Source organism: Alosa sapidissima, chromosome 1, assembly GCF_018492685.1.
Source record: "Alosa sapidissima isolate fAloSap1 chromosome 1, fAloSap1.pri, whole genome shotgun sequence".
NCBI lineage: Eukaryota > Metazoa > Chordata > Actinopteri > Clupeiformes > Clupeidae > Alosa > Alosa sapidissima.
This window is the reverse complement of record NC_055957.1, coordinates 1,102,501-1,112,500: the sequence shown is the minus strand read 5'-3', so window position 1 is coordinate 1,112,500 and position 10,000 is coordinate 1,102,501. Positions and strand designations below refer to the sequence as shown.

At 41.7% G+C, this 10,000-nt stretch overlaps 1 protein-coding gene across 2 annotated transcripts in view; it reads left to right on the top strand.

Annotated features, from left to right (window-relative positions):
• itpk1b (inositol-tetrakisphosphate 1-kinase b) overlaps positions 1–10,000 on the top strand; it is a 70,988-nt gene that overhangs the window by 5,407 nt on the left and 55,581 nt on the right. For both annotated transcript variants that reach the window (XM_042086132.1, XM_042086123.1), the window contains exon 3: positions 3,119–3,143. In XM_042086132.1, coding sequence (XP_041942066.1) covers positions 3,119–3,143 — 25 coding nt within the window. The remainder of the gene's footprint in view (positions 1–3,118; positions 3,144–10,000) is intronic.

Sequence of the window (10,000 nt, the reverse complement as noted above, 5' to 3'; positions counted from 1 at the left end):
TGCAGGCCTTAGGCAATATCAATGCCTTAGACTAAGTAGCGTTCCTGTAATATCAACGCCTTAGACTAAGGGTACGTTCAGACTAAGCGTCTTTTTCTCAGCTGCCGGCGTTCGTTTTACATTATATCTCTATGGAGTAGACCGTGTTTTCAAAAAAGTCGTCGGCTTTTTTTAAAATGCGACTGCAACAGTCTTTTACTGCAGCTCAGAAGTTGAGAAATGTTCAACTTCTAGCGGAAAAACGCCATACGTCACGCTGTCTTTTTTACAGATGACCAATCACAAGCGGATTACCGAAACCTGTGGTTTCCCATGACAAGCAAGTAAAAAATGGAGAAGGTGACAGAACACCGATCGAGAGACTCGTTTTAGTGTCTGAGCATAGGGAATTGTTTGACATGACTTCACAACTTTACCATAACATACCAAAAGCAATAGCCAACGTGAGTTTTCTCTTCCGCAACATTTTGTATCCACACGTAACGTTAGTCACTTTGTCTATAGCAAAAAGACGCTTCTGGCTGCTTTTTGGAACAATACGATGGCAGCTTTTTTTTTCAAACTGAAAAAGCCGTCTGCACAACTTCTTGTGTCAGAAAAAGACATTTGTCTGAACATACCCTAAAGTAGGGTTCCTGTAGGGTTCCTGTAATGGCAACACCATAGACTAAGTAGGGTTCCTGTAGGGTTCCTGTAATGGCAACGCCATAGACTAAGTAGGGTTCCTGTAGGGTTCCTGTAATGGCAACACCATAGACTAAGTAGGGTTCCTGTAGGGTTCCTGTAATGGCAACGCCATAGACTAAGTAGGGTTCCTGTAGGGTTCCTGTAATGGCAACACCATAGACTAAGTAGGGTTCCTGTAGGGTTCCTGTAGGGTTCCTGTAATGGCAACACCATAGACTAAGTAGGGTTCCTGTAGGGTTCCTGTAATGGCAACACCATAGACTAAGTAGGGTTCCTGTAGGGTTCCTGTAGGGTTCCTGTAATGGCAACGCCATAGACTAAGTAGGGTTCCTGTAATGGCAACACCATAGACTAAGTAGGGTTCCTGTAGGGTTCCTGTAGGGTTCCTGTAATGGCAACACCATAGACTAAGTAGGGTTCCTGTAGGGTTCCTGTAATGGCAACACCATAGACTAAGTAGGGTTCCTGTAGGGTTCCTGTAATGGCAACACCATAGACTAAGTAGGGTTCCTGTAGGGTTCCTGTAGGGTTCCTGTAATGGCAACACCATAGACTATGTAGGGTTCCTGTAGGGTTCCTGTAATGGCAACACCATAGACTAAGTAGGGTTCCTGTAGGGTTCCTGTAGGGTTCCTGTAATGGCAACACCATAGACTAAGTAGGGTTCCTGTAGGGTTCCTGTAATGGCAACACCATAGACTAAGTAGGGTTCCTGTAGGGTTCCTGTAATGGCAACACCATAGACTAAGTAGGGTTCCTGTAGGGTTCCTGTAATGGCAACACCATAGACTAAGTAGGGTTCCTGTAATGGCAACACCATAGACTAAGTAGGGTTCCTGTAGGGTTCCTGTAATGGCAACACCATAGACTATGTAGGGTTCCTGTAGGGTTCCTGTAATGGCAACACCATAGACTAAGTAGGGTTCCTGTAGGGTTCCTGTAGGGTTCCTGTAATGGCAACACCATAGACTATGTAGGGTTCCTGTAGGGTTCCTGTAATGGCAACACCATAGACTAAGTAGGGTTCCTGTAGGGTTCCTGTAGGGTTCCTGTAAGGGCAACACCATAGACTAAGTAGGGTTCCTGTAATGGCAACACCATAGACTAAGTAGGGTTCCTGTAGGGTTCCTGTAATGGCAACACCATAGACTAAGTAGGGTTCCTGTAGGGTTCCTGTAGGGTTCCTGTAATGGCAACGCCATAGCTCCCTCATCTCTTCATGTTTTTCAAATAGGAGAGTTAAACCTCCCTCAGGTTAAAGGTGTTGCCATTACAGCAACCCTACAGGAACCCTACTTAGTCTTAGCCAGGATAAAAGTGTGTGTGTGTGTGAGTGTGTGTTTGGTAGAAATCTGAATGAGGCAGTTGAGGTGCACTAGTGTTGGTGCATTTCTAAACTCCACAGCTAGAGAGGAGTGGATGAATGCCAGAAGAACCGTTTTCCATAAATACACACACACACACAGTGAAGTGGTTGTCATCCTTCTTTGGAAATGGAAACTCCCAGAAGAATTTCCCGTTGATGCATAGTGGTGTGTGTGTGTGTGTGTGTGAGACAGAACCAGAGAGCATGCACTCTGTTTTTGTGTTAGTGTGTGTGTGTGTGTGTGTGTGTGTGTGTGTTAGAGAGGCAGAGGAGAGAGGGGTGTGTATGAAACAGCTAGAGAGAGAGTGTGTATAGTGTTTGCGTGTATGTGAGAGAATATAGAGGCGTGTGTCTATGTATGTGTCTGTGTGTGTGAGAGAGAGAGTGAGAGAATGTGTGTGTGAGAGAGTGTGTCTATGCATAGTGTGTGTGTGTGTGTGTGTGTGAGAGCGAGAGAGAGCGAGAGAGACAGAGAGAAAGTGTAAGTGTAGGTGTGTGTATGTGTGTGAGTAGGTATTTAAGAGAGAGTATGGAGAGAACACAAACACACGCACACACACATACACGCACACACACACACACACACACACACACACACACATATATACACAGTTAGTTATATGTCATATTGGTCAATGATGAGCATTAATAACGATCCTTCGATCCCTCTCCCCGTTTTCAGTATCCGTATTCTCACAAACACACACACACACACACACACTCAAACACACACACACATTTATATATTCATACATTTTGCAAAATCAATGTATAAGCCTGTTAATGCTTATACTTAACTGCTAATAGTTGGGAAATTACAGTAAATAGCAGTGTTTGATGAGCAGTGTGTGTGTGTGTGCGTGTATATATGTATGTTTGTGTGATGAGCAGTGTTTGTGTGTCTGTGTATGTATGTTTGTGTGATGAGCAGTGTTTGTGTGTGTGTGTGTGTATGTATGTTTGTGTGATGAGCAGTGTGTGTGTATGTGTGTGTGTGTGTGTGTGTGTGTGCGTGTGTGTGTCAGGTGTCAGCAGGAATAACACTCTCTCTCTGTCTCTCTGCAGGAGGAGGGGCATTGAGCTGGTCCAGGTGAGTTCTTGGCGGTCTGCTGGAGAGAAGAACCACACAGAACCATAACTACACACACAGAACCCTTTAGAACAATACAGAACCATATGGAACCACTTAGAACAAACTGGAACCACACAGAAGCTCAAATCCTAAGAATCACACAGGACAACATAGATCTATATTGAATTACACAGAACCATATGGAACCACACAGAAGCGCAAACCCTTAGAACCACATAGAACAACATAAGAACCACATAGAACAACATAGAACCACATATGCAGGGTTCCCGCGGGGTCAACATAAGGCGCAGACAAAACAGTTTCTCTGCACAGGGAAAAGACCCTCCCCCAAAAGGTGCATTCGGACAGAACAGTTCTAGGAACACAGTTCTACTAACTACTAACAGGAGAGGCTGCCCCTAGAACTACACAGTTCCTGCACTGCAAAAAATGAAATCTAACCCAGTGTTATTAATCTAGTGTTATTAATCTCACTACACAGTTCCTGGGTCTTTCACACACAGTAGGAACTCTAAGATGACTTCACACACATTAGAAGATCGTTATTACAAGGGCATAAAGTCATAAACGACATTGCTATTGAGTTGCTATTTAGTTACTAGCTACCGAAGTGTATTGACAAACTGGAAGCTCAAGGTATCAGAAAGCATAAAAAAGAATCAGCATTGCTAATAACATTTCTTCTCATCTGTCCAGAAGGCATTTGTTTGTGTGTGTGTCCAGAAGGCATCTGTCATTGTCCATTTCTGGCACATTTCCTGCTTGACCAGGTGGTGGCGCTATGCCAGGCAGGCCCACTGGGTGTCTGGATATCATCATAATCATAATATCTATTAACCTGAAAAGTTTCAGACCATTTATTTAAAGCATAGAGCATTTCTGGCACATTTCCTGCTTGGCCAGATGGTGGCGCTATGCTAGGCCTGTGAATTACGCATGTGAATATGCTCACAATAATGATATCCAATATTTTATAAAGTTTCAGATCAATCACTTAAGGCATTTTCCATATCTGGCACATTTCCTGCTTGGCCAGGTGGTGGCGCTATGCCAGGCAGGCCCATTGGGTGTCTGGATATCATCATAATCATGATATCTATTAACCTGAGAAGTTTCAGACCATTCATTCAATGCACTGTGATTTATGACACATTTCCTGTTTATGTGGTGAGATATTAAAATCATATCAAATATATTACAACATTCACAAATCCCTTCACAATTTAACATCAGCGACATCTTGGCATAATGTTTGCCAAATTTCAAATGAATCTGACAAACCGTCTAGGAGGAGTATGTTCAAATTGATCATGTGAAATCAGCATAATTGTCATTCTTTCTGTTGCCAGTTGGTGGCGCTATGCCAAACATGCATTATGGGCATGTGAATATTATCATTAACATGGTCTTCAATGACCTGTGAAATTTAAAACATTTCAAGCCGTGCATGGTGAATTATGACACATTTATTGTTTATGTGGAAGGGCATTAAAATTAATAATTTTGCCATTTCGTCAAATTACAACATATCAAAAAAAGGCTTCACAATTTATAATCAGGAACATCTCGGCGTCATGTATACCAACTTTGACATGAATCGGATCAACCGTCTAGGAGGAGTACGTTAAAATTGATCATGTCCACAACGCACAAAATCTCAATTACCTCACTTCATGTGGGCGTGGCTAATGGCATGTTAATACAAAAGTTGTTTGTTTTTGGGAGTTACATACATCCACCAAATTTGGTGTGTGTATCTAAAACTACATGCCAACCACAAGTCACAGTGACATAAGGGGGCGCTATGGAGTTCCTGGGCAACGCCCGGTGCCAAGCTTTCATCCCTGTCTATTCACTGTATCACTTGATGTGTGTGCCAAATTTCATGCGTTTTCACCCATGGGAAGCACCTCTTTTGGCATCATGATTCATCACATATTTCATCACATATGCTGTCTGCACAAAAGTCTGCACAAAATCCCAAATATCTCACTTCCTGTTGGGCGTGGCTAATGCATTGTACGTACGAAAGTTGCTGCTTTGTGTGACACATGATGTGTATGCTAAATTTCAAGACTTTTCGATTATGTTAACCACCTCAAAATATTTGCCAACCACTGGATCAGTCACCTAAGGGGGCGCTAGCGAGTCCCTGGGCCACGCCCGGGGTCAAGCTCTTGTACCTAACTGCGATGCGTGACACCTGACGTGTGTGCCAAATTTCAAGAGTTTTCGACCATGTTACCTACCTCAAAAACAGGAGAGCAAAAAAGTGGAATAACAATAATAATAATAATAATAATAATAATAATAATAATAATAATAATAATCCTTACAAAAACAATAGGGCCTTGCGCCCTTCGGTGCTCGGGCCCTAAAAATGGTGCTACTGCTGCCGTGGCATGCACATCGGTCGAGGTTCCTATGCACTGGGAAAAGCCCCCACACATCGGTCGAGGTTCCTATGCACTGGGAAAAGCCCCCACACATCGGTCGAGGTTCCTATGCACTGGGAAAAGCCCCCACACATCGGTCATGGTTCCTATGCACTGGGAAAAGACCCCACACATCAGTCGAGGTTCCTATGCACTGGGAAAAGACCCCACCCCACTAGGTTCCTATGCACTGGGAGGTTCCTGTGCACTGGGAGGTTCCTATGCACTGGGAGTAGGGATCGACCGATATGTTTTTTTCAGGGCCGATACCAATATCAATTATTACCAAAACAGGAGGCCGATAACCAATATGTAAAACCGATGTCAGTTGTCAAAAAGGGGGGTAGATATTAATGGCGATATGCTGCAAAAAATTCACTCAAAAGCATTTAATTATGCAAACTTCTCTTTTCTTTTGATATACAATTGTCTCTCAACTTGTATCACATGTAAATCCTGTGTATCATGTTAATCCAAGAACTGAGTGATAGCAATTATTTTCATAGACTAGGCCTACACAATGGGCTATGTGCTTGTTAAGGGACCTGTCACAAAGAGGATGCTTTGCCATCGTGTGTGTGAGTGCACGAGAGAGGGAGAGGAAGAGGTGCATGCGTGATGGCAAGTGTTACGGTTGAACAGTTTAACAGTTTTAAATAGTTCTTAGGCTATTTAAGCATGCAATTTGTGTCCATGTGTAGGCTACACTTTGGTGAGCCTAAAAGGCACGTTAATATCCAGCTCAGGCCACGTTTTAGGCTAGCCTACTTCAGGTCGAATTAAATTACGGCTGGCCCTGGGTGCCTGTAGCCTAGTCTTTTCTGACAGTCCGTTTCAAAAAGGAGCAACTAGACTTTTTGACGTTCGCTATCGCATATTTAGGACTTGTCTATGTAGGCCTAAGGGATAACGTCAGCCGAGGTGTCCCGTTATTCACAATTAATGGACGAGGCAGAGGCAAAGAACTCCCGACGCGCAGCACCCGAGTAGCCTAGGCTAAACTCACTAAACTCACTAACGTGCATCAATCGGGAATTCGCTAAATGAAGGAAGTGGGTGCTGTCACGCTCGGGGATTGAACCCGGGCCTCTGGATTCAAGTACTGACTCTTTACCTAATGAGCTATCAGCAGTTGGGTTGACTCAAGTGCAGAGACTATGTAGACAATAACTCTTCTTCTTTATTCCAACATGAAGCTTATATTCCAAAACACACAGGAGATCACAAAATCCAACAAAGGAGAGAAAAATCCAAACAGAGGCAACTTTGCAACGATACCTTAACAAAGTTCAGTTTTTTCCACAAAGTAGAGATTTAGTCCAAACAGTATTCCATACAGGGGCAATCCAAGACACAGTCCGAAAGTCCAAAAGTACCAGAGTGACGCAAACAGGGTTCAGTAGCAAGGCTAGGCAATGTAACAAAGCAATGTCAAACAAAGACTAAGCCAAGGGCATGGCAGGAGCAGAGCTTAAATACCACATGGTCAGGTCACATGACAGAGGTAACAGGACACAGGTGAAATGAATAACATAGAATTAAGGCTAACAAAGCATGTGTTAAAACAAATGACCACCAGAGGCCGCCAAAAAGTCCCAAAACCATGACAGGTGCTTTACTTATTGATCCGGATCAAAGAGACAATAGCGTCCAAAGTGGTGTTTTTGTAACTTCAGTGTAGATGATTGTGATTCATTGCAACTTCAGCAATGTAAGGTACCTTCCTTACCTTCGAAAAATAGCTCCGTACAGCTGAAGCCCATCTACACTCTGCCTCAGTGAGAATCCTAAACTTTCTCTGTGTTCAGTCTTCGATCCTGATTGGCTGCATTCGTGCTAACTAACAAATCAGACGGTCTAGGGACAATGCTCTTGACCACAGAGTAGAAAATGCTGGGAGTGAGAGACGCTTTACAGACAAAGTAGCGCGTTTCATTCTTTATCCATTTCAATATCGGCTTATCGGTGGAAAAAATGACCGATACCAATTATTATAAAAATGCTAAATATCGGCCCTAATAATCGGCCCGGCCGATAATTGGTCGACCCCTAACTGGGAGGTTCCTGTGCACCGGGAGGTTCCTATGCACTGGGAGGTTCCTGTGCACTGGGAGGTTCCCAAGTACAGAGATTAGAGGCCTGGGGGCAATACGGCTTTAGCATGTCAGGGGGCTTTTTAACAGGGATGTTCCTTAGATCTCAGAGGCCTGGGGGGAACATGGCTTTAGCATGTCGGACAGGTATTTCGGCCCCAGTCTATTAAGTCATTTAAAAACAAGAAGCAGTACAAAATCAATTCTATATGCGAGTGGAAGCCAATGCAGGGATTTGAGAATGGGTGTAATATTGTCTGTTTCCTCGGCTTTGGTAAGAACACTTGCGGCTGCATTTTGAGCTGCTTGGAGCCGCATGATGTTTTTTTTCAACCCTACTGGAGAGAAAAGCATTAATGAGTTTCTCCTGTTTTGCCATCAAATCTCTCAGTCTGCTGATGATCTTAAGATGACACAATGCTGACATGGTCACAGCTTTCATGTGGTTTTCAAAACTTAAGTCACTGTCAATTATTACGCCCAGATTTCTCACCGTCTTTTATATTCAGTATGAACCGTACAGATAAATATCTATCTATCTCTATCTATATATCTATCTATCTATCTATCTCTATCTATATGTACCGTACAGATATGTACAGTGTAGTAGCAGTAACATTATAAGAGTAGAATAATATAAATATGTGCAGTGTAATAACATAGATATGTGCAGTGTAATAATAGATATGTAATAATATAGATATGTGCAGTGTAATAATATAGATATGTACAGTGTAGTAGCAGTAACATTATAAGAGTAGAATAATATAAATATATGCAGTGTAATAATATAGATATGTGCAGTGTAGTAGCAGTAACATTATAAGAGTAGAATAATATAAATATATGCAGTGTAATAATATAGATATATGCAGTGTAATAATATAAATATGTGCAGTGTAATAATATAGATATGTGCAGTGTAATAATAGATATGTAATAATATAGATATGTGCAGTGTAATAATATAGATATGTGCAGTGTAATAAATAACATAGATATGTGCAGTGTAATAACATAGATATGTGCAGTGTAATATAAATATGTGCAGTGTAATAATAGATATGTAATAATATAGATATGTGCAGTGTAATAATCTAGATATGTGCAGTGTAATAATGTAGATATGTGCAGTGTAATAATATGTGCAGTGTAATAATAGATATGTAATAATATAGATATGTGCAGTGTAATAATATATATATGTGCAGTGTAATAATATAGATATGTGCAGTGAAGTAGCAGTAACATTATAAGAGTAGTAACAATGAGTGTATATGCAGTATGAAGAGCAGTAGAATATTACTATGTGTAAGTGTTATTACAGTATGGACATTTTATAAATATAAATAGAACACTATGGATGGGATAGGGTAGTGCAATAGAACACTATGGATGGGATAGGGTGCAGTAGAACACTATGGGTGGGATAGGGTAGTGCAGTAGAACACTATAGGGCTGCACAGTCCCGCCCACAGCCGATGCCGGAAGTAAACATTCAATGCAATTTCTCCATTGACAATTGCGGTATAAGCCATAAAAACTTAACTGCACGTGGTAGACTTAAAACCAGCTACGGCTGTACTAAGCGATTGTATGCTCATATAGACGCCAAGAGTTCATGGGGCACTAACCTTGTTTTGAGATAAATGCCTTTTATTCGCGATCTCTTGGATAAGTACTTCATTACCCACAATCCTGAACAATCCCATAGTGATGCCTCTGATTGGTGGAAAAGCCGGTAATGGTCATAGTTTGAAACTTTCTCTGCAAAAATTATTGACAAAGATGGCGGAGTCTTTTACTGCCTATGGCGAAAATCTTAATGTGATTAAAAACTTTCTTGACGAATATTGGTACTTGTATCAACAAGGATTGTGGTTTATACATCACACGAACTTAGTCAGAGCCAATACACTATCAAATAGACCACTGTAAATGTTAGTTTAAACACTCAAACTTTTCAGGTAGCCGACAGGCTAACCTTTAGCATTTCCGACATTGTATGTCATTACATAATGTAGCTAACATTAGCCTACATGCTGCAACACAGGTATGAAATATATTATGTTTTAGTGAGTGTCCAAAGGGGTCACAGTGTAAATCGGGTCACATTATTGACTGTTGTGTGTCTGAGAGTCAGCTTGTGGGTTTTGTAAGGGCCAGCATGAGGGATAAGACCTACAAAGTTGTGGTGGGTTAAGCAGGGAGGTTGGTAACGTTAATGTTGCTAGTTAACATTAGCTAGGCTACTGTAGCCTTCATACTGTATGATTCATATCAATCATTAACCTAGGAATACTTCTTTGTGCATTTAATGAAC